Source organism: Sparus aurata, chromosome 12 (genome assembly GCF_900880675.1).
Source record: "Sparus aurata chromosome 12, fSpaAur1.1, whole genome shotgun sequence".
Taxonomy (NCBI): domain Eukaryota; kingdom Metazoa; phylum Chordata; class Actinopteri; order Spariformes; family Sparidae; genus Sparus; species Sparus aurata.
In genome coordinates, this window is record NC_044198.1 from 28,809,723 (window position 1) to 28,834,084 (window position 24,362).

General features: G+C 45.4%; 2 protein-coding genes across 3 annotated transcripts in view; both read left to right on the top strand.

Moving 5' to 3' along the window:
• The first annotated feature begins 339 nt into the window (after window positions 1–339).
• LOC115592703 (gastrula zinc finger protein XlCGF57.1-like) overlaps window positions 340–24,362 on the top strand; it is a 32,584-nt gene continuing 8,561 nt past the window's right edge. Inside the window, exons 1-2 of one of the 2 annotated variants that reach the window (XM_030435756.1) lie at window positions 340–1,509; window positions 1,594–2,797. In XM_030435756.1, coding sequence (XP_030291616.1) covers window positions 654–1,509; window positions 1,594–1,607 — 870 coding nt within the window. In that variant the 5' untranslated portion in view covers window positions 340–653 and the 3' untranslated portion in view covers window positions 1,608–2,797. Of the gene's footprint in view, window positions 1,510–1,593; window positions 2,798–24,362 lie in introns of those variants that run through there. The other variant, XM_030435757.1, reaches the window with a different exon arrangement.
• LOC115592710 (gastrula zinc finger protein XlCGF49.1-like) lies at window positions 22,528–23,682 on the top strand. The gene has a single exon (XM_030435766.1). It carries the CDS (start codon window positions 22,543–22,545, stop codon window positions 23,362–23,364), a length of 822 nt encoding a protein of 273 aa, XP_030291626.1. The 5' UTR covers window positions 22,528–22,542; the 3' UTR covers window positions 23,365–23,682.

Here is a 24,362-nt window from a genome sequence, read left to right on the forward strand (position 1 = left end):
CTTCACAAAGTACAACATTTCCATCACAGAGTGGTTGATTAAATATTGTCTGTGTTTTGTTGTGTGTCCCTCCAGAGCTCCCACAGCAACATGTCTGTAAGGAGGAGGAGGTTCTGGCTGACCAGCAGCTCTGTAACCAGGAGAGGAACTCCAGTCTGGACCAAGAGGACCCAGAGCCTCCAGAGATTAAAGAGGAACAGGAGGAACTCTGCACCAGTCGGGAGGGAGAGCAGCTTGTACTGAAGGTGGAGACGGATACCGTCATGTTGACTCCAGCTTATGAGGAAAGTGACCACAGTGAAGCAGAACCAACAAGTGACCACCAGCTCCTCTCTAACAACTCTCATGTAGCTGAGAGCCCAGACCAGAAAGGAGGAAAACATGGAGACTCAGGATCAGCTGGAGATGGAGAGCAGAAGCAACAGAATAGACATCACGGAAGCAAAAGTGACAGTGATTATGCAAAAAACTCATCAGACATTCAACATAACACTCACCCAGGTGAAAAGTCCTTCAAATGTGATACATTTGGAAAGACTTTTAAGTTTACGTCCCAATTGAATGCACATCTGAGAATCCACACAAGCGAGAAACCGTATTCTTGCAAAACATGTGGTAAAGATTTCAGGACTCTTAGTCAGTTAACAATCCACATGAGAGTCCACACAGGTGAGAAGCCGTATTCTTGCAACACATGTGGGAAAACATTCTCTGATCCATCTAGTTTGAAAAGGCACATGAGAACCCACACAGGTGAGAAACCGTTTACTTGCGAAACATGTGGGAAGACTTTCAGGTATTGTGGTGACTTAAAAAAACATACGAGGACCCACACAGGTGAGAAGCCGTATTCTTGCGACACCTGTGGGAAAACATTCTCCGATTTATCTAGTTTGAAAAGTCACATGAGAACTCACACAGGTGAGAAGCCGTTTACTTGCAAAACATGTGGGAAGACTTTTTATCAAACAGGTCACTTAATACGTCACATGAGAACTCACACAGGTGAGAAACCATTTACTTGCGAAACATGTGGAAAGACTTTTAATCAAACAGGTAACTTAATATGTCACATGAGAAGTCACACAGGTGAGAAACCGTTTATTTGCAAAGCATGTGGGAAGAAATTTAGTAAAACCAGTACCTTAATAGTTCACATGAGAACTCACACAGGTGAGAAACCGTTTACTTGCAAAACATGTGGGAAGACTTTCAACCAAACCAGTGGCTTGACACATCACATGACAACTCACACAGGTGAGAAGCCGTATTCTTGCAACACCTGTGGGAAAACATTCTCCGATTCATCTGGTTTGAAAAGTCACATGAGAATCCACACAGGTGAAAAGGCGTATTCTTGCAAAATATGTTGGAAGACTTTCAGGTATTGTGGTAACTTAAAAAAACATACGAGAACTCACACAGGTGAGAAGCCGTATTCTTGCAACACCTGTGGGAAAACATTCTCTGATTTATCTGCTTTGAAAAGGCACATGAGAACTCACACAGGTGAGAAACTGTTTATTTGCAAAACATGTGGGAAGACTTTTACTCAAACCGGTAACTTAACAACTCACATGAGAACTCACACAGGTGAGAAACAATAGTTTTGCCTGGGGAACGTTTGTCTGATCAGTCTGCTTTGACGAGACATTTGATGACACGTACAGGCGAGTAGCCTTGTTTTTCCAAAGTATAGACTTAGACTTTGACTTCTCTTTATTGATCCTTTTGGGATGACTCCCGCAAGGAAATTGGATTTCCAGCAGCCTACAAGTAGAAAAACGGAGGTACAAAACTAAATAGTTAAACAATAAACAGTAAACAATAAACTCCCTGAACTAATATTTTCCTGGATAATACAGCTGCATTAAGAAAAAAGTACCTGCACCCAAGCTGTTTCTTTATATTTTTTTATTTTGTTGAAACAAAGTCTATACTTTCATACGGTTCTGTCTTAGTCTGCATAATGCTATTACAGTATTGTCCTCCACCTTCCTTGTGTTAGCAGGTGAGTGTGTGACGCTGCACTGTGACAGCAGACCCTCGTGTACAGCAGCTGAAGTGTGTTGCTTGGTGAAGTGCTTGGTGCCTCCATATCATCACTGCTTTTTTCATATTCCTTACGTTGTGATGTTAAATTACGTGGACATGTTGCTTGTCTATTTCACAGCGTTTTTTTTCTCCTCTATCGGCTGTTTTACATGCTCTGCTGTATGAGACACACGAAAATAGTGCGCCTACGGCACGTTGTAACTCGACAGTGGAGTCAATGTGATGTAATGCCGAGGGGATAAGGGCATACCGGGGATTCAAAAACCCTGATCCTCTGACACGAAGATGAGCTGGTTATCCAGAGCGATTAATTGAATTACCTCTCTGTAATATCTGTGGCCATGTCGGGACAAAGGAGTTCTTGAGTCTGTTGGTCCTACACTTGGGAAGGAGCAGCCTTCCACTGAACAGGCTCCTCTGGTTGCTGATGACGGTGTGCAGGGGGTGGCTGGCATTGTCAATAATGTCCAGCAGTTTGTCCAGTGTCCTCTTTTCTGCCACCGTCACCAGTGAGTGATATGTTGGAGATGGTTCAGTTCTAGTGTTTCATGCATAATTGCAGAACTTTAACTTTAAATGAGCTACTTGAAGAATCCTCAGAGGATCAATATACACAGGAGAAATGATGAGCTGATGCTGAATGTGAACAATTTCCCCTTAAGAAGATGTCAAAATATGTTTGTGTCTATCTACATGTTAATTTGTCCATATTTGTTGATATGATGATTAAAAAGTCGAGTTAATCGCTCTCATGTGTCCCACTTATTATCGCTCCTCCTGTCCTGCTTTTACATAAAAAGTTATATGTTAAATACTTGTAGATTTTACTGTAGCTTCCATGTACAGTTGAGGCTCACATTATTAGCCACCAGGAGTTATGGAACATTTTCCTAAAATTCTGAGCCTTCAATCAGCACAAAAGGGCTCCTAGGAACAAGGCACTTGTTCACATTATCGAGAGGGACTACTTCTACTCATCATGCCAAAGACAAAGGAAATCAGTCTTGAGCTCAGAAAGAAGATCGCAGAGGCTCATAATAAGGGGGAAGGCTATACTGCTATTTCCAGGCGTTTCACAGTGTCTACAACCGCTTTACGTTGCATTTTTGCCAAGTACAAGGAGACAAATTCCGCAAGCTGATTAATGATGCCTGGAGTTGATCCCACCTGGCAGAGTCCTGCACGGGTTCTGGTACCTGCCGGTAAAAACAAAAACATCATTAACGACACACAGGGTTCTCCCCAGATGGTGGAACAGCGGCGCTGCACAGCTGTACAACTAGCTCAGCGCCACTATACTCATTTTCAATGTTAGCTGCTTTATAGTGAGTGTTTGAGAGCTGTCGTGGTCTTTTTGTAAAAGAAGCGCACAACCACGTGTTGACGTTGACGGTGACGAGCGTCCGTCTGTCCGTCCCCCGGCTCACGGAGTTGACGACCGTACTGCAACCAGCGAGGAGCCCCGGTTGCCGGTGAAAAGCGTCCATCCATCCGTCTCCTAGCTCACGGAGTTGACGACCGCACTACAACCCTTCTTCACCTTCATCTTCCTCAACTCATTTCTCACCAGGAGAGATGAGAGGGACACAGTGGAGCAGGGGGGCTGAGTGTCGGATGTGGTGGGAGTCTGTGACATGAAAGCTCACGATCTAGTGTTCATCAGTGTGACGGCCTGGGGGACGAAACTGTTCTTGTGTATGGCTGTTTTGGCGTACAGAGTTCTGTAGCACCTGCCGGAGGGGAGAAGTTCAAACAGATTGTGTCCAGGGTCTGATGGGTCCGCAGAGATGTTTCCTGCCCGTTTCCTGACTCTGGATGTGTATAGGTCCTGGATGGTGGGCAGTTTAGCACCAGTGATTTTTTCTGCAGTCCTGATTGTCCGTATCAGTCTGTTCCTGGTTCTGTTGGGTGACTGATCCAAACCAGACGATGATGGAGGTGTAGTGAACAGACTGGACTATTGCCGTGTAGAATTGGATCAGCAGCTCCTTGGGCAGAAATGTCATCCTCTGGTGGGCTTTTTTAATGATGAAGTCTACTTTGGGGGCCCACTTTAGGTCCTGGGAAGTTCCCAGGAACCTGAAGGTTTCCACAACAGACAGGGAGTTATTGAAAATGGTGATGGGGGGCAGTGTACGGGGCTACTCCTAAACTCCACTGTCATCTCCACATTTTTGAGAGTGCTCAGCACCAAATTGTTCTGACCACACCAGAGGGCCAGCGGTTCCACCTCCCGTCTGTAAGCATGAGGCTGACAACTGTTGTGTCAGCCTCAGCTGCTGCCTCCTGTCTGTCAGGAAGTTTGTGATCCACTGACAGATGGAGGCTGGGACAGTGAGCTGGGTGAGTTTGGAGTGGAGGATGTCTGGGATGATGGTGTTGAACGTTGAGTTGAAGTCCACAAACAGGATTCTAGCATGTGTCCCTGGGGAGTCGAGGTGTTGCAGGATGTAGTGCAGTCCCATGTTGATTGCATCATCCACTGACCTGTTCTGACTCCGATATCCAAACTGGCCTGTGATGTCCTCTGGGTAGCTCAACACTCTCTCTCTCAAAGAACTTGATGCCCACAGACGTCAGCGCCACGGGCCTGTAGTCATTGAGTCGTGAGATTAGTGGTTTCTTGGGGACTGGGATTATTGTGGAGCTATTGAAGCAGGAGGGGACTTCACACAGCTCCAGTGATCTGTTGAAGATATGGGTGAAGAGGGGGGCCAGCTGGTCAGCACAGACCTTCAGACAGGAGGGTGAGACGCCGTCTCGACCAGGAGGTTTCCTTGTCTTCTGTTTCCTGAAGAGCTGACACACATCCTCTTCACAGATACTGAGTGATGGTGGGAGGTCAGTAGGGAGGGATGAGGGTGGTGCAGGGGGTGATGAGGGTTGTTTGATGCTGGAGTGGGTGTTGGGTGTGAATGTTGGCTTCTCAAACCTGCAGTAGAAGACATTCAGGTCGTCAGCCAAGTCACACCTCTCAACAATGAGGCAGCCTTGTTAGCTGAGAAGCCAAGTGCCACCCTGTTCCCTGGTGCATGAGTCCTTTTGTAAGTCCATTCGTTCATACCGGCCTACTTCCTAGTTGTATACTTGTGGGGACTGAGGGCCCCTCCATTCAGTGAGAGAAGAACAGGACGGGTCTGCCTAACACCACTGGTGAAATATCACTCGAGTGTGTGTGTTGCGTGACTGTGATGATGTCATCAGAAGTGGACCGGCAGGTCTCTCTATACTTAGATGGGAATGTATACATTGAGTTAACTCCGAACCTCTTAACTGAGGGTACCTTCAGTTGTGATGCACACTACAGGGCTGTTAATGGCTGTTTAATGTCTACTGGACATGGGACATTTACGTTCCCACACTTACTTAAAGGGAAGCATCTGGTTCTGTCCCTTCCCGTCCTGTCATTGTTATTAGTCCTATATAATCTTTTTAATTACATTACATCATATTTTTGTATTAATCTATTGTTTCAAGCGCATTGTTTGCATTGAAAGACATTGTTGTGAATCAACCGTTAAAGTTGTGAAAATTGTTTCCTTTCTTTTTACTTTTCAAGTGCAATTGACCTTCACAGCCACCGTAGTGTCGTATGGGCGTGTTTTTGTAGGGGGCGTGGTTTGTAGCGGCTCTGTCTGATTTTCAGATCACGCACGAGGTAACAGAAGTAAACAGTAGCAGCTAGCAGCATTAGCTGGCTGTGTGTAATGAATGAAGTGAAGACGGTACTGAGTCACAGCGCAGCTCATTATTGAATGAGTAATTAAAGAACAATGAGTTCAGTTGAGAGTTTGAGAGAGTTTGTCAACGAGCGACTAACTGCTGCTGCTGAAGAAATATTCAGAGTTTTTAAAACAACTATCGTCCAGTACGAGGAAGAGATCGATCGGCAGCGCGTCATGCTGGATATCTGCTGGAAACCCCAAGTAAAGTTACACAGGATAGGTGAGTAAAAGTTTCTTATTTTAATAACACTAATGTTCAGAGCCCTGGAGTGGCCACAGAGGGGGACATATGCATCGCAGCCACGTTTCACTACATGGAGCGAACATACGAGTGTTTCCCTCGTTTTGGTTCATTCCACTCCGGGACTCCGGAGGTTCTGAGTGTCCGCTGCACGACTGGGCTCCGTTCTATAGAAGACGGCGGCGAAACTCCGCTCAGAAAATGACGATTTAACACACAAAACGTTCCGAAACATGTGAGGAGCACTAAAACTCAACAGAAAGAGGTGTGTCTCATTCAACCTGTTAGGAAGACATTTCGGCACTGATTTGGAGTCAGTGGGTCAGATGAGATGGAAGCTATTGGGAAAATTACATTTCACTTAAAAACATTAATGACAAATACGAGGAGCAGTAAAGTCCATATAACAAGGTGTGTCCTAATCACCCAGTGTATTAATACAGTTCAGCATTGGTTTGGAGTCAGTGGGTCACATGACCTGGAAGCTATTGAAACTTTCTGAGTATTTCTACTTGTTGTTATTCGGCCTTTGTTCTGTGGGCCTCGATGCCCTTGTAAATGAGGGTTGCCTCTCAATGATCTCTGGAGGATAAATAAAGGTTGATTGGTTGATTAAATATTGTCTGTCTTTTGTTGTGTGTCCCTCCAGAGCTCCCACAGCAACATGTCTGTAAGGAGGAGGAGGTTCTGGCTGACCAGCAGCTCTGTAACCAGGAGAGGAACTCCAGTCTGGACCAAGAGGACCCAGAGCCTCCAGAGATTAAAGAGGAACAGGAGGAACTCTGCACCAGTCGGGAGGGAGAGCAGCTTGTACTGAAGGTGGAGACGGATACCGTCATGTTGACTCCAGCTTATGAGGAAAGTGACCACAGTGAAGCAGAACCAACAAGTGACCACCAGCTCCTCTCCAACAACTCTCATGTAGCTGAGAGCCCAGACCAGAAAGGAGGAGAACATGGAGACTCAGGATCAGCTGGAGATGGAGAGCCGAAGAAAAAGAAAAGACGTCACACAGCTCAAACTCACCCAGGTAAAAAGTCTTTCAAATGTGACACATGTGGGAAGGCTTTTAATTTTAATTCCCAATTGAATGCACACCTTCAAACCCACACAGGCGAGAGGCCATATTCTTTTGAAACATATGGGAAAATATTTTCCAAGTCGTCTTGTTTGAAAGTCCATGTGAGAATCCACACAGGTGAGAAGCTGTTCCTTTAAAAGACCTGCGGGAAAACATACTCTGATGGGTCTGAGCATTTCAGAACATGTTTAAAACATTTATCAAAGAGGGTTTCACAAGCCAAATTTAAATAAACCATGGAGTAAAGAAAACAAGAGACAGTTTTCTGAATCACCCAGTGTATTAGTACAATTCAGCATCGGTTTGGAGTCAGTGGGTCACATGACCTGGAAGCTATTGAAACTTTCTGAGTATTTCTACTTGTTGTTATTCAGCCTTTGTTCTGTGGGCCTCAATGCCCTTGTAAATGAGGGTTGCCTCTCAATGATCTCTGGTGGATAAATAAAGGTTGATTGGTTGATTAAATATTGTCTGTCTTTTGTTGTATGTCCCTCCAGAGCTCCCACAGCAACATGTCTGTAAGGAGGAGGAGGTTCTGGCTGACCAGCAGCTCTGTAACCAGGAGAGGAACTCCAGTCTGGACCAAGAGGACCCAGAGCCTCCAGAGATTAAAGAGGAACAGGAGGAACTCTGCACCAGTCGGGAGGGAGAGCAGCTTGTACTGAAGGTGGAGACGGATACCGTCATGTTGACTCCAGCTTATGAGGAAAGTGACCACAGTGAAGCAGAACCAACAAGTGACCACCAGCTCCTCTCTAACAACTCTCATGTAGCTGAGAGCCCAGACCAGAAAGGAGGAGAACATGGAGACTCAGGATCAGCTGGAGATGGAGAGCTGAAGAAAAAGAAAAGACGTCAAACAGCTCAAACTCACCCAGGTAAAAAGTCTTTCAGCTGTGACACATGTGGAAAGACTTTTACGTGTATGTCCCACTTGAATTCACACCTGAGAATCCACACGGGCGAGAAACCGTATTCTTGCAAAACATGTGGAAAAGGTTTCAGGGCTCTTAGTCAGTTGACAATCCACATGAGAGTCCACACAGGTGAGAGACCCTTTTCTTGCAACACGTGTGGGAAAGCTTTCAGCAGACGTACACGCTTGGTAGGCCACCTGAGAATCCACACAGGTGAGAAGCCATATTCTTGCAAGACATGTGGAAAGACTTACAGGCTAAACAGGTCTTTAACATTCCACATGAAAACTCACACAGGTGAGAAACCGTTTACTTGCAAAACATGTGGAAAAGCTTTCAGACAACATGCACACATAGCAGAACACATGAGAATCCACACAGGTGAGAAACCGTATCCTTGCCAACCATGTGGGAAGTCTTTCAAGTCTTCTGGTGAGTTAAGGATACATACGAGAATCCACACAGGTGAGAAACCGTATTCTTGCCAAACATGTGGGAAGACTTTCATGGTAAAAGGTAACTTAACAGTTCACATGAAAGTCCACACAGGTCAGAAACCATATTCTTGCCAAACATGTGGGAGAGCTTTCAGGCATCATTGTAACGTAAAACGTCACATGAGAACTCACACAAGTGAGAAACCATAGTGTTGCCTGGGGAAAGTTTGTCCGATCAGTCTGCTTTGACGAGACATTTGATGACACGTACAGGCGAGTAGCCTGGTATTTCCAAAGTTTGTTGGAGGTGGTTCAGTTCTAGTGTTTCATGCATAATTGCAAAACTTTAACTTTAAATGACCCACTTGAAGAATCCTCAGAGGATCAATATAAACAGGAGAAATGATGAGCTGATGCTGAATGTGAACAATTTCCCCTTGAGAAGATGTCAAAATATGTTTATGTGTCTATCTTCATGCTGATGTGCCCATTTTTGTTAAAGTGATGATTAAAAAGTCGAGTTAATCGCTCTCATGTGTCCCGCTTATTATCGCTCCTCGTGTCCTGCTCTTATATAAACACTTATATGTTTAATAGTTGTAGTGTTTACAGTAGCTTCCATGTACAGTTTAGGCCAAAATGATTAGACCCCCAAAAGTTATGGAACATTTTCTTAAATTCTTCCTATTGATTGCAGCATTGATAAAACTTGATATAATCAAATATTCACCAGCGCTATTTAGTAGCTTTTGGTATAGTTTGGAATATAAAATATAGTTTTGGGATTGCTTTATATAGATAGATAGAATTACTTTAATTATCCAAGACTGGGAAATTATTTTGTTACCGCAGTAGTGGGTCCGCAATTAAAGCACTTTGTACATAACATAAATAGAATCCAATATATACATAGTGTTTATATACAGTGCACAGTGTGCTATAAACAATAAACAATGATAATATATATACAACAAAACAAAATATCTAAAATATGCTATAACAATAATAATATATACAAAAAACAGTAGAGAGACCAGAATTCTGTCAGGCAGAGGTGAGAGAGTTATTGTAATAAGTGATGGATTGTGGCAGGAAAGATTTCCTGTATCTGTTGCTACGACAGCGAAGCTGAAGCAGCCTTCTGGAGAATGTGCTCCGCTGTCTGACCAGTGTGAGGTGGAGAGGGTGGAGAGGATTATCCATGATGGATAACAGTTGTTTCAGTGTCTTCCTCTCCACCACAGCCTCCAGAGTGTCCTGTTTGCAGCCAATCACAGAGCCAGCCTTCCTGATCAGTTTGTTGAGTCTGTTGGAAGTAAAGTCTGCCCATCCCCTTCTTGTAAACAGCTTCAGTGTTAGATCTCCAGTCCAGTCTGTGGTTGATGGTAACACCCAGGTACTTGTAATCCTCCACCGCCTCCACATCCTTTCCCAGAATGCACAGAGGTTGGAAAGCCGTCTTCCTCTTCTTCCTGAAATCTATCACCATCTCTCTGGTCTTGCTGATGTTCAGCCGCAGGTTATTCTGTCCAGTCCACTCCACAAAGTTGTCTACCAGTGCCCTGTACTCCTCCTCCGGTCCCTCACTTATACACCCAACAACTTTTGCAGGTGACACGACCCGGTGTTGTACTGAAAGTCAGTGGTGTATAAGGTGAACAGGAAAGGAGACAGTGCAGTCCCCTGTGGAGCTCCTGTATCACTAACCACCGCATCAGACAGAACATGCCCTTAAATATTCCTGGTTCGGAGGCCTCGCCCACCGAGGTCGAACATGGAGAGAAGAAACACTGGCAAGAAGAGAAACTTTTCCGAGATGGAGATCGGCATCCTGGAAGCGCCGGCACATCAAAGGCACTCCGTTCACTAATGCAATGTTGTGCAAAATCAAACAGGGCAAAATGATATTGCACACTTTCTCTGGGGTGTACAGCAGCATTCTCCCTGCTGGTCCAAGACAGAGACACCTGCCCCTCAGCAACCCGAAGCAGCTCCACTGTGACCTGTGTGCGTGTGCGCGCACTATTGAATTTGCGTTCTTGCACTGAAGCAGGGTTTGCCAGCGGGGTTATTAGGTATTCCCTTAATTAGAATCAGATTTTATTTTACCAAAATGGTATCAGTAAAAGCGTGGGGAACGGTTTTCTGCCTTATGTTCGTTTTATAAATAAGGGCCAATATGTAGTGTCTGTGTGTGTCTTAAACAGCCCTGAGCTTTAAGTGACAGGAAGGGACAGGACCAGATGATTCCCTTTAAGTAGGTGTGGAAATGCGACAACGTAAAGATCCCATATCCAGGAGACATTAAACAGCCATAAACAGCCCTGTAGTGTGCGTCAGAACTGAGGTTCAGAGTTCACTCAATGTATACATTTAAGTATACATCTAAGTATAGAAAGACCTGCCGGTCCACTTTAGATGACATCATCACAGTCATGCAACGCATACACTCGAGTGATATTTCACCAGGGGCGTCAGGCAGACCCATCCTGTTCTTCTCTCACTCAGTAGAGGGGCCCTCAGTCCCCACAAGTAAACAACTAAAGGAAGTAGGTTGGTATGAGCGAATGGACTCTAAAATGGACCCGCGCACCAGAGAACGGGGGTGGTATTCTGTAGGTCTCCATGATCGAAGGTGATAGGATTTCTGATAGAGCAGGGGGCAAAGCATTGGGCAGAACTTTGTCATAAATTTGAAAACCCAAGGTATCGGCCGCCTGGTTCGGATGCGAGCTTGCGATCTGTTTCAGTAAAGATTGCTCTATCATTTCACCCAGCCTTGCCTCCACAGAATTCTTTAATCAACATACTACACACCAACACCTTTGATGAAGACAGCTCAGAAACTACCAATACTCCTGGATAAAATAAAGATAGGATGTATGAGTTTCCCAGTCAGGCCTTATGTTCCTCCTCCACTTCGGTGTCACAAATGCCAGAGGTATGGGCATATAACCATGGCTTGTAAAGGAACGCAAAGGTGTGCTAAATGTGGAGGTATCACAGATTTGAGGATTGTGGAGATAATGTGCAGGCCTGTAATTGTGTTGGCCAGCATAAAAACAGTTAAAACAGTTAGCAACCTAAGTTAAAATTGATTTGATTTGATTTGATTTGTTATGCTGAAGCAGTAAAGACAGTGCAAGGACAGAAGGGAATGGGAGAAACAGACAAACTCAATCGAAGTTCAAGATCAGCAGGAGGTCAAAGAGAGCAAGCTAACAGGACGACAGAACTGGATGTGGATAAGTTAATTTCGTTTGTTGCATCTTTGATCAACCGTGCAGGTCAAGTCAAACACAAAACAGAGAAAATTAAGATAATTGTTAAAGGAGCTGACAAATTCTTGGATATGAAAGATTTATCCTGGGAACAAATCAACAGAAGACTTGAGGAAGACGGGAAACCATGCAGCGATTCCTGGGGACAAGATTTAATGACTATTATATTTTAATGATTATTATATTATATACAGAATGCAGGGAGTTTAAAAGCAAATGGTCAGGAGTTTAAATAATTTATTAAAGGTCTCAGAAATAAGCCAGAAATTTTATGCATTCATGAACCTTGACTAAAAACAGCAGTAGATTTTGTAATTAAAGGTTTTGATAGTATACACAGAGATAGGGTGGAGGAGGCTGTATAATATTTGTGAAACAGGAAATGCAATATAGAGTATGAATGAAAGGAAAACAGTGGAAAATTATAGTGATTGAAGTTTGGACAAAAGATGGTTTTATCAAAAAAGTTAACTTTTACAGTTTTTATTGGAATTATTGGAGGAACTGGCGTTAAATTTGGATGGGAAGACTAAGATTGGTTCATAAGCCCCTAATGACAGAAAAAACAGCAAGGAAGTTCACATTGCCCAGATTGGCCTCACCGGGGCCCCACCCTGGAGCCAGTCCTGGGGTTGGGGGCTCCACGCACAGTCTCGGCTCTGGAACCCAGCTCCTTGAGAGAGGCTGGACTCTCTTCTACTCTAGAGTTGCCCGCGGCGAGCTGGTGTGAGCTTGCTTATAGCCCCTCAGCTCAGCCGCCATGTGTTGGAGTTTTCCCCAGTGAACGAGAGGGTCGCTTCCCTGCGCCTTTGGGTCAGGGATAGGACTCTCACCGTTGTCTCGGCTTATGGGCCAAACAGCGGTGCAGAGTACCCGACCTTCTTGGAGTCCCTGGGAGGGGTACTGGAGAGTGCTCCAACCGGGGACTCCGTCGTTCTACTGGGGGACTTCAACGCCCACGTGGGCAGCGACAGTGTTATCTGGAGGGGTGTGATTGGGAGGAATGGCCTCCCCAATCTGAACCCGAGTGGTGTTTTGTTACTGGACTTCTGTGCTAGTCACAGTTTGTCCAAACACCATGTTCAAGCATAAGGGTGTCCATATGTGCAGGTGGCACCAGGACACCCTAGGCCGGAGGTCAATGATAGACTTTGTGGTCGTGTCATCTGACCTCCGGCCGTATGTCTTGGACACTCGGGTGAAGAGAGGGGCTGAGCTGTCAACTGATCACCACCTGGTGGTGAGTTGATCCACTGGCGGGGGAGGAAGCTGGACAGACCTGGCAGACCCAAACATATTGTGAGGGTCTCCTGGGAACGTCTGGCGGAACCCTCTGCCAGGGAGATCTTTAACTCCCACCTCCGGGAGAGCTTTGACCAGATCCCGAGGGAGGCTGGGGACATTGAGTCCGAATGGACGATGGGTGCCTGTCTCCGGTGCCTGTCGTGGCGGCAATCCCCGAACCCGGTGGTGGACACCGGAAGTAAGGGTTCCTGTCAAGCTGAAGAAGGAGTCCTACCGAGCCTGGCTGGCCCGGGGGACTCCTGAGGCAGCTGACTGGTACCGGCAGGCCAAGCGTGCGGCAGCACAGGCACTCGCGGAAGCAAAAACTCGGGTCTGGGAAGAGTTCGGAGAGGCCATGGAGGAGGACTACCGGTCGGCCTCGAAGAAATTCTGGCAAACCATCCGGCGCCTCAGGAGGGGGAAGCAGACCTCCACCAACACTGTTTACAGTTGAGGTGGGGAGCTGTTGACCTCAACTGGGGACATCGTCGGGCGGTCGAAGGAATACTTCGAGGATCTCCTCAATCCCACTGTCACGCCTTCCATAGAGGAAGCAGAGGCTGGGGACTCAGAGGCTGACCCATCCATCACCCAAGCCGAAGTCACTGAGGTAGTCCGGAAGCTCCTCAGTGGCAAAGCACCGGGGGTGGATGAGATCCGCCCTGAGTACTTCAAGTCTCTGGATGTTGTGGGGCTGTCTTGGCTGATACGTCTCTGCAGCATCGCGTGGCAGTCGGGGACAGTGCCTCTGGACTGGCAGACCGGGGTGGTGGTCCCCCTATTTAAAAATGGGGAACTGGAGGGTGTGTTCCAACTATCGGGGGATCACACTCCTCAGCCTCCCTGGGAAAGTCTATTCCAGGGTTCAAATTCGGCCGATAGTCGAACCTCGGATCCAGGAGGAACAATGCGGTTTCCGTCCTGGCCGTGGAACACTGGACCAGCTCTATACCCTCCGCAGGGTGCTCGAGGGTTCATGGGAGTTTGCCCAACCAGTCCACATGTGTTTTGTGGACTTGGAGAAAGCATTCGACCGTGTCCCTCGCGGCATTCTGTGGGAGGTGTCCGGGAGTACGGCGTCAGAGGCCCTCTGCTAAGGGCTGTACGGTCCCTGTGCGACCGGAGCAGGAGCTTGGTTCGCATTGTCAGCAGTAAGTCAGACCTGTTCCCAGTGCATGTTGGACTCCGGCAGGGCTGCCCTTTGTCACCGGTTCTGTTCATTATTTTTATGGACAGAATTTCTAGGCGCAGCCACGGGCCGGAAGGGATCTGGTTCGGGAGCCACTGGATCTCATCTCTGCTTTTTTGCGGATGATGTGGTCTTGTTGGCTCCCTCGAGCTGGGACCTCCAGCATGTCCTGGGGCGGTTTGCAGCCGAGTGTGAAGCGGCTGGGATGAGAATCAGCACCTCCAAATCCGAGGCCATTGTTCTCGACCGGAAAAAGGTGGCTTGCTCCCTACAGGTTGGGGGAGAGTTTCTGCCTCAAGTGGAGGAGTTTAAGTATCTTGGGGTCTTGTTCACGAGTGAGGGAAGGATGGAACGTGAGATTGACAGGCAGGACAGGCGGATCGGTGTGGCAGCCGCAGTAATGCGGTCGCTGTATCGGTCCGTCGTGGTGAAGAGAGAGCTGAGCCGAAAGGCGAAGCTCTCGATTTACCAGTCAATCTACGTTCCTACCCTCACCTATGGCCATGAACTTTGGGTCATGACCGAAAGAATAAGATCCCGGATACAAGCGGCCGAAATGAGTTTCCTCCGCAGGGTGGAAGGGCGCTCCCTTAGAGATAGGGTGAAGAGCTCTGTCACCTGGGAGGAGCTCGGAGTAGAGCCGCTGCTCCTCCACATCGAGAGGAGCCAGCTGAGGTGGCTCGGGCATCTGTTTTCTCCCTCGGGAGATGTTCCTGGCTTGTCCTGCCGGGAGGAGACCCCGAGGAAGACCCAGGACACGTTGGTGTGACTATGTCACTCAGCTGGCCTGGGACCACCTTGGGATCCTCCCGGAAGAGCTGGGGACAGTGTCCGGGGAGAGGGAAGTCTGGGTGTCCCTGCTCAAGCAGCTGCCCCCGGATAAGCGGAAGAAAATGGATGGATGGATGGAGATTATTTGTTGTGGAGATTTTAATGCTCGTAGTACATTATGGGATAGCTATAATGACGGGAATGGACAGGAGATTGAAGAGCTAATGGAAATTAAAAACCTCGAATACCTCAATAATGGAAATGGTAGAGAATCTGCCATGGATCTTACCTTAGTGTCACAAACAGTGGCGGGTATTTGTACTTGGGAAATTGTAAAAGAAACAATGGTAGGAAGTGACTATCATCCTGTAGTAAGAGAAGTTGTAGTGAGATTGCAAGAGTATGAAACTGGAGGAGAAGATTAAAGAACATTTAAGCAGATTAATGATAAGGAAAGGGAAAAAGTTGATGTTAGTCAAGATGTTGATGAATTAAATTATTCTGTTTGTGAAGCATACTGAGTCCTCGCATACTGTGGCCGGTTAGTTAGAGGTAATCCAGGATCCAGGATGTGAGGTGTTGATTCACCCCTGCGAGCTCCAGCTTGTCCCCCAGTAGTGCAGGCTGTAAAGTGTTGAAACTACTGGAGAAATAAAAGAACATGATCCTCACAGTGCTTCCAGGCTTCTCCAGGTGAGACAGTGATCTGTCCAGGAGGAAGATGATGGCGTTGTCCACTCTGATTTCAGGTTGTTATGCAAACTAGACTGGGTCCATAAAAGCACCCACCAGAGGGCGGAGATGGACCAGGACCAGCCGCTCCAGGGTATTCATCAGGTGTTAGTGAGAGCAACTGGTCTGTAGCTGTTAAAGTCTTTTGGTTGAGGGATCTTTGGTACAGGTACCACGCAGGAGGATTTCCACAGCAGTGGCACTTTTCCCAGCTTCAGGCTCATGTTGAAGATATATTCCACAATCCTACACAGCTGGTCAGCACAGGACTTCAGGTGTCTGGAGCTTATCCCATCTGGACCCGTAGCCTTCTTCACCTTCATCTTACTCAACTCATTTCTCACCTGCGGAGACGAGAGGGACAGAGTGGAGCAGGGGGGCTGAGCGTCGGATGAGGGGGGTGGGTGAATGTCAGGGGGGGCAGTGGGGGGAATCTGTGACATGAAAGTTGTGGAAAGGGAGGTAGAGGTGAGAATGGGGCAGTAAACAGGGGCCATCTCTGCAGTTCTGTCTGGCCGCCGCAGTTGAAAACTGTCCAGATTAACATCTTGGTGAGCACCATGATGCTGCACTCTCGGTAGTCCCTCAGATGACAGGTCAGTGCCGTTAGCTCATCCATCTTTTTGGGGAGAGATCTCACATTCCCCAAGATGACAGACGGGAGGACGGGTCTGTAGCGTTTTCTCCTGCTACGAGAACAGTAATGTGCTGGATGTGATTTTCCTCAGCCTCACCTGCTGCCTCCTGTCTATCAGGAAGTTTGTATTCCACTGACAGGTGGAGGCTGGGATGGTGAGCTGGGTGAGTTTGGAGTGGAGGATGTCTGAGATGTTGGTTTTGAACACTGAGTTGAAGTCAACAAACAGAATCCTAGCATGTGTCCCTGGGGAGTCGAGGTGTTGCAGGATGTAGTGCAGTCCCATGTTGATTGAATCATCCACTGACCTGTTCTGACTCCGATATGCAAACTGCAGGGGGTCCAACAGGGGGCCTGTGATGTCCTTTGGGTAGCTCAACACCTGTCTCTCAAAGAACTTGATGCCCACAGACGTCAGGGCCACGGGCCTGTAGTCATTGAGTCCTAAGATTGGTGGTTTCCTGGGGACCGGGATTATTGTGGAGCTTTTGAAGCAGGAGGGGACTTCACACAGCTCCAGTGATCTGTGGGGGCCAGCTGGTCAGCACAGATGTTCAGATAGAAGGGTGAGACGCCGTCTGGATCTGGAGGTTTCCTGGTCTTCCGTTTCCTGAAGAGCTGACACACATCCTCTTCACGTTTTTCGACAGAGCACCAAGCCGCCAATTTGCCCGTCCTTTTGGTGGCTCGGTCCGCGGTTTTAGACAGAGGGCGGCAAATTGGGGGTCTGTTGTGGTCCGCCGATTTCCGCCTCGGAGGGTACACTTATTTCCGCCTCAACTGCTATCTAAAAACAAGGCGGAAATGTGCCGGCCTCTGTGTGAGGTGGCCAGAGGTGTCAATGACCTGCACTGTTGTGCGACCCACAGCCGGGGAGTTTTAAAACCAAGAAACAGCTGATCACAGCAGTCAGTCCTTTACTTCATCCGCAGACATTAAGATGAACAACTGGACAGCCGTTGAGATCCAGGAGATGCAAGCGTCTCCTCGGTCTCTGTAGCTGTTTGGTTGTGTTAGCTTGATGTTGTGTCGGAAAGCAAAGGACGGTCGCTACTTTCAAATTAAAAGCCCCCCCGCTAAGAACCCACTTCTAAACTCCAGTGGGGTGCAATGTAAAGCTCTTATTTTGAAGACAAATTATATGTCACCGTTCACAGCCCAACTTCGAGCTTTTCGTCACGTCACATGCTTACGCCTACCTCAGAGGCGGCTTTTGTAAAAGGAGGATTATTACGCCTCCGTTTTAGAAAGACGTTGCCGCCCTTACCTTGGAGCAGATGTGCCGCCTTTTCTATCTAAAAAGGGCTACTGAGTGATGGTGGGGGGTCAGTAGGGAGTGGGGATGGTGGTGCAGGGGGGGAATGAGGGTTGTTTGATGCTGGAGTGGGTGATGGGTCTGAATGTTGGCAAGCTGTTTTTCAGCTTCTAATTGTAACATTGTAACCTTTATCGTAGTGTAGCAGTGGTCCTGAGTGTTTTTGCCCATGGTGGAACATTTAACATGCTTCCTATATCTTGGCAGCTCACAGCTGAGATTTGCTCTGTTAAAGTCCCCAAGAACAATGAGCGGAGAGTCTGGATGTTTCCTCTCCATGTCCGTTATCTGGTCAGCCAGGTGTTGTAAAGCCTCAGTAACACAGGCCTGAGGTGGGATTTAAACACCAACCAGACTTTTATGAAAATTGTCTCCAGATGGGGGCTGCATGATTTGTTTAACACTATGACATCTGCACACCAACCTTTGTTTATATAAAAGCAGATTCCACCTCCCCCCCTCTTCCCAAGAGTTCCGTTACGTGGTCCGCTCAGAGAATTTGAAAGTCTGGCAGATGTAATCCTGTGTCCGGGATGTGTTCGCTGAGCCAGGTTTCCGTAAAACACAGGGCGATAGGTCTGCAAAAGACTGAGTTTCTGCTGTTAAGAAGCAGCAGTTCATCCATCTTATTGTTCAGGGAGCGGACTTTTACCAAGTGTATTGACGGGAGCACTGTTCGAAATCCCCGTCTGAGCTTAACGAGCGCGCCGGCACATTTGCCCTACCTGGGTCTCAGGATGATGATTGAACTTAAAGCAGCAAAATGCAGGCAATACGAGCTGGTGATTAAAGTCATCACAGCAGCAAATGCAGGCAAGATGAGATGACAATGCCGGTTCAGGTGAGACACATTTATTAATTTCCCGCATAGGAGGTGTAAACATTTAACACTTAATGTCATTTTAACTGTACATTTGCCAACCGCAGTTGCCAGCAGCACCTGCGGGCAGACAAGATGGCGGTGCTAGTTCAGGTTAGGTCGTTTACATTTTTAGAAGATGTTGACGTTTAATTTAACGTTTAAGACATCTTTAGCTAGGCAGAACAAGAATTAATGACTGTTTTTCAACAGACACCGGACTCTATTATAAAAAGACATATTTCATCAAACTCAATACACTGAAAATGTCCGTAAGCAAACCCATTTTTTGTTGTCTTTTACATGTTATGAAAATCAGATTAATGACTGAGCAAGAGGGAACACGGCATGTAGACGCAGAATATTTTCATTTAACTCAACACATCAAACTAAATATTTTTAGCAAAAACATATTCAAATAATAGTTTCAGTGATAGTGTGGTTTACAGTTAGGAAATACGTTTCTTGAAGTGCAGGCCTGATTGCTTTGGAAAGAACAATAAGGCTGTTTCTAGTTGCAGCTGCCTCTTTCTAGTAGACCAATTCAAAGTTGTTTGCCTGATTTGTTATTTAGACACACAAAAACATAAGAAAATAGGATCCTGTGTTTGAACTTGGCAAAAAGCATAAACTGACCATAATCTGATTTTGTAAAATTTTAAAAGTTATGCTGTAGACATGTATGCATGCAGATTTGAAATGAAATAGGTTTTTATTCCTGCTATTGTGTTTCAATAACTTTTGTATGAATTTAATGGCCAGTGGAGCCATGTATTCAGGTGTTTGCAATGAGACAAGTAGGACAGGGCCTTTGTTTTAAAATAAGCTTTGGGTTGAGTCTAGGAAAAGACACCTATCTCGTGAGCCATTCAGTTTTGAGCTCTTACGTGTGGTTTCTGGGCTTTCCTCCTCCAATGAGTCGGCGTGTAGTTTGATGATGAAAGAATTCTGCGGGGGCAGGGCTGGGTGGAATGATAGAGCAATCTTTATTGAAACAAAATCTTGAGCCCTGCGTCCGGATCAGAAGCGGCCACGTTCTGATATTATCAAATCTCTGGAAAAAGCAATGCGAAAATGCTTCTCCATCTGCCCGATCAGAACTCCTATCAGCCTTTGATCTAAGGAGATCTACTAAGTCCCACCCTCTCGTTCTTCCTGTGAGGGCCTTTTTAGAGTCCTGTCTCAAGTACATCCACTTCTTTTGACTGGTCCCCTTGCCAAATTATCCAATAGACTAAAAGAGGAGTTTGACCTGTGTTAGGCATCTCCCACCATTTGGCATGCAGGTCAAACTTAGCTAAGCACTTTATCGTCTGTTACCTTTGGCCCCTCACAGTTGTAAGCATACCCCTGGACGTTCACTCACACAATGAAAATCAATTAGTCATGATTGAATCCAAACTAAGTAGATCAGTCATGATTGAATCCAAACTAAGTAGATCAGTCATGATTGAATCTAACCTAAGCAGGTCAGAATGTGTTGTCCTCCAGATACCTCATACATCAGGTTGGAAACCTGCAGTATTGAATCAATAACAAACAATATAGTTTTGCTTTAATCCTTTATTTCTTGTCAAAAATATATAAAGTAAGGAAGTATGAGTTTTAATTGTATTTTAATTCTCCTATAGACCAACATCACAACATTTCGGGAGGGGCACATGCCCATTGTGTCAGACGATAGGGCCATACCATGCCCTAACTCCCCATTTACATGGCCACCAGAAGTCTGTTGTTAAATATAGAGGTAAGTCCAACCACGGGTATTGATAAGATTTTGTTGATACCAATGCCATAATCGATTTCCCTTTTTGATCTGATTCTTTGTCAATCATGTTTTCGATTTATGTGCAGTCTTCTGTGCGGGGAAACTTAACTGTTCTATTGTCACTGTTAAACTTTTGACTTGCTAAAATCTATCATATTTTGTATTATTATTGATGTCAGTCTTTAACTTATGGGTAATATTCTGTTAACTGCAACATGACAGAGTACTTTATTGTCTAAATGAAAGATGTCCTTTTGTTCACCTCATGACACAGGCAACAGTCCACGTCCTTTCAGCTCTCCATGCATTTTCCATTGACAGAGCCACAGAAATATATAAATGTGGACTGCAGTATGACTTGAGGTATGCTACATACATAAGGAAAGTGCTAATACCTATATGTATTGTTTTTACATTGTTTATGACAGCCATATTGTGAATTTCCTTTTACTAATTGCTATGTTCTTCCATTTTGTCTCATCAGTGAAAAATGGCTGTTGGCTCATTACATGACAAAAAACGTGAGCAAGGAGGCAAAACAGCAACTACAAACTATGCTGAAAAACTCAGAAGAGCTCTGGACTCTGAGGAGTTTTTGAAGAGGCTGTAGTGTCTATGTCGGATGAATAAAAAAAATGTCTCAAGTCTCGTGTCATAAATATGTAAGATGAGAATGTTTTATTTTATTGCCAATAAAAGTTGCTGCTGGCTGTTTCATTTGTCTTAAATGTTGTGTTTTAAGGTACATACTTTAAAGACCTGTGTATGGTCATATTCATAAATACATAAATACATTTTATTTGTGTCAAAGGGCGAGCAATCTTTTCTGTTAACCCAGAAGAAATCATCACCTTAGAGTGATATTTATGGCATCTGATGTAGGAGACCAAGCTCTGTGACAGTGTGGCTCTTGAAAAACGGCCAGTGGAAACAACCTATTTTAATCGAAATAACTAGTAATTATTATAATTGTAAATATTTTATTTTATTAAGTTTAAAATAACCTTGTGCACATATATTTTTTGTCAGTCCTATATAATCTTTTTAAACACAGTACTTTGTATTTTTGTATTAATGTACTGATTCAAGCGCATTGTTTGCATTGAATCAACTGTTAAAGTTTTTAAAATTGTTTCCTTCCTGTTTGCTTTCTAAGTGCTCTGGACCTCCACAGCCACCGTAGTGTCGTATGGGCGTGTTTTGTAGGGGGCGTGGTTTGTAGCGGCTCTGTCTGATCTTCAGATCACACGAGGTAACAGAAGTAAACAGTAGCAGCTAGCAGCATTCGCTGGCTGTGTGTAATGAATGAAGTGAAGACGGTACTGAGTCACAGCGCAGCTCATTATTGAATGAGTAATTAAAGAACAATGAGTTCAGTTGAGAGTTTGAGAGAGTTTGTCAACGAGCGACTAACTGCTGCTGCTGAAGAAATATTCAGAGTTTTTAAAACAACTATCGTCCAGTACGAGGAAGAGATCGATCGGCAGCGCGTCATGCTGGATATCTGCTGGAAACCCCAAGTAAAGTTACACAGGATAGGTGAGTAAAAGTGTCTTATTTTAATAGCACTAATGTTCAGAGCCCTGGAGTGGCCACAGAGGGGGACATATGCATCGCAGCCACGTTTCACTACATGGAGCGAACATACGAGTGTTTCCCTCGTTTTGGTTCATTCCACTCCGGGACTCCGGAGGTTCTGAGTGTCCGCTGCACGGCTGGGCTCCGTTCTATAGGAGACCGCGGCGAAACTCCGCTCAGAAAATGATGATTTTAGCCACAAAATGTTCCGAAACATGTGAGGAGCACTAAAACTCAACAGAAAGAGGTGTGTCTCATTCAACCTGTTAGGAAGACATTTCGGCATCGGTTTGGAGTCAGTGGGTCACATGACCTGGAAGTTATTGAAACTTTCTGAGTATTTCTACTTGTTGTTATTCGGCCTTTGTTCTGTGGGCCTCGATGCCCTTGTAAATGAGGGTTGCCTCTCAATGATCTCTGGAGGATAAATAAAGGTTGATTGGTTGATTAAATATTGTCTGTCTTTTGTTGTGTGTCCCTCCAGAGCTCCCACAGCAACATGTCTGTAAGGAGGAGGAGGTTCTGGCTGACCAGCAGCTCTGTAACCAGGAGAGGAACTCCAGTCTGGACCAAGAGGACCCAGAGCCTCCAGAGATTAAAGAGGAACAGGAGGAACTCTGCACCAGTCGGGAGGGAGAGCAGCTTGTACTGAAGGTGGAGACGGATACCGTCATGTTGACTCCAGCTTATGAGGAAAGTGACCACAGTGAAGCAGAACCAACAAGTGACCACCAGCTCCTCTCTAACAACGCTCATGTAGCTGAGAGCCCAGACCAGAAAGGAGGAAAACATGGAGACTCAGGATCAGCTGGAGATGGAGAGCCGAAGGAAAAGAAAAGACGTCATAAAACAAAAAAAACCTCTTCAGATATTCAGCATAACACTCACCCAGGTGAAAAGTCTTTCAAATGTGACACATGTGGAAAGACTTTTAAGTTAACGTCCCAATTGAATTCACACATAAGAATCCACACAGGTGAGAAGGAGTTCACTTGTAAAACATGTGGGAAGACATTACTTAATTCATCTGGTATGACTAGGCACATGAGAATCCACACAGGTGAGAAACCGTTCACTTGTAAAACTTGTGGGAAAGTTTTCAGCCAACGTGGACACATGGCAGTCCACATGAGAATCCACACAGGTGAGAAGCCGTATTCTTGCAACACTTGTGGGAAGACTTTCAGGTCTTGTGGTAACTTAAAAAAACACACAAGAATCCACACGGGTGAGAAACCTTTTACTTGTGAAATTTGTGGTAAGGCTTTTGGGAGCAGTGCTGTATTAACTCGTCACATGACAATCCACACAGGTGAGAAACCATATTCTTGCCCAACATGTGGGAAAACATTGCGTGACTCATCTAGTTTGAAAAGGCACATGAGAATCCACACAGGTGAGAAACCATATTCTTGCCAAACATGTGGGAAGACTTTCACGCTAAACCATACCTTAACAGTTCACATGAGAACTCACACAGGTGAGAAACCATAGTTTTGCCTGGGGAAAGTTTGTCTGATCAGTCTGCTCTGACAAAACATTTGATGACACGTTCAGGCGAGTAGCCTTGTATTTCCAAAACATGTTGGAGGTGGTTCAGTTCTAGTGTTTCATGCATAATTGCAGAACTTTAACTTTAAATGAGCTACTTGAAGAATCCTCAGAGGATCAATATACACAGGAGAAATGATGAGCTGATGCTGAATGTGAACAATTTCCCCTTGAGAAGATGTCAAAATATGTTTGTGTCTATCTACATGCTGATTTGCTCATATTTGTTAACATGATGATTAAAAAGTCGAGTTAATTGCTCTCATGTGTCCCGCTTATTATCGCTCCTCCTGTCCTGCTTTTATATAAAGTTATATGTTAAATACTCGTAGATTTTACTGTAGCTTTCATGTACAGTTCAGGCCAAAATTATCGGCCACCAGGAATTATGGAACTGTAGGAGTCTATACGGGCCTCACATGGACGGCACCATAGATATAAATGTAGGGGACTATCACTGCTTGATAATAAAGGTCATTAATCACTGGTGATTAATTTTACACTCGTAGATGGGGCACCACCTCCGTGGTTTGATTTACTGGAATAGGCCGGAGGGAACTATTCCAAACATCTGACTTTACAAGTTTGACTTGGACATTCAGAGTATCAATTTCAAATCAATTTATTCAATCTCAACATTCTGAAGCAGTGAATTCTTTGCACGTATCCATCGGTTCTCCACATTAAAATTAAGTTCCAGACAAAGACAAACGATTATATATGTTTATTGACTAAATAATTAGGGGTAACATAAATGAAATGACAATTTTAGATGAACAACAGATAACAGACAACAAAAATGAGGTAAAGACTGTAATTAGAAATAAATAAATTATGTGACCGTCTGCAGATGGTAAAGTTAAAGGGTCAGGTTTTTATATTTTAAATATGACGGGAGTAATTTTTTAAAAATACTCTGAGGAGTGGGTCAGATGAGATGG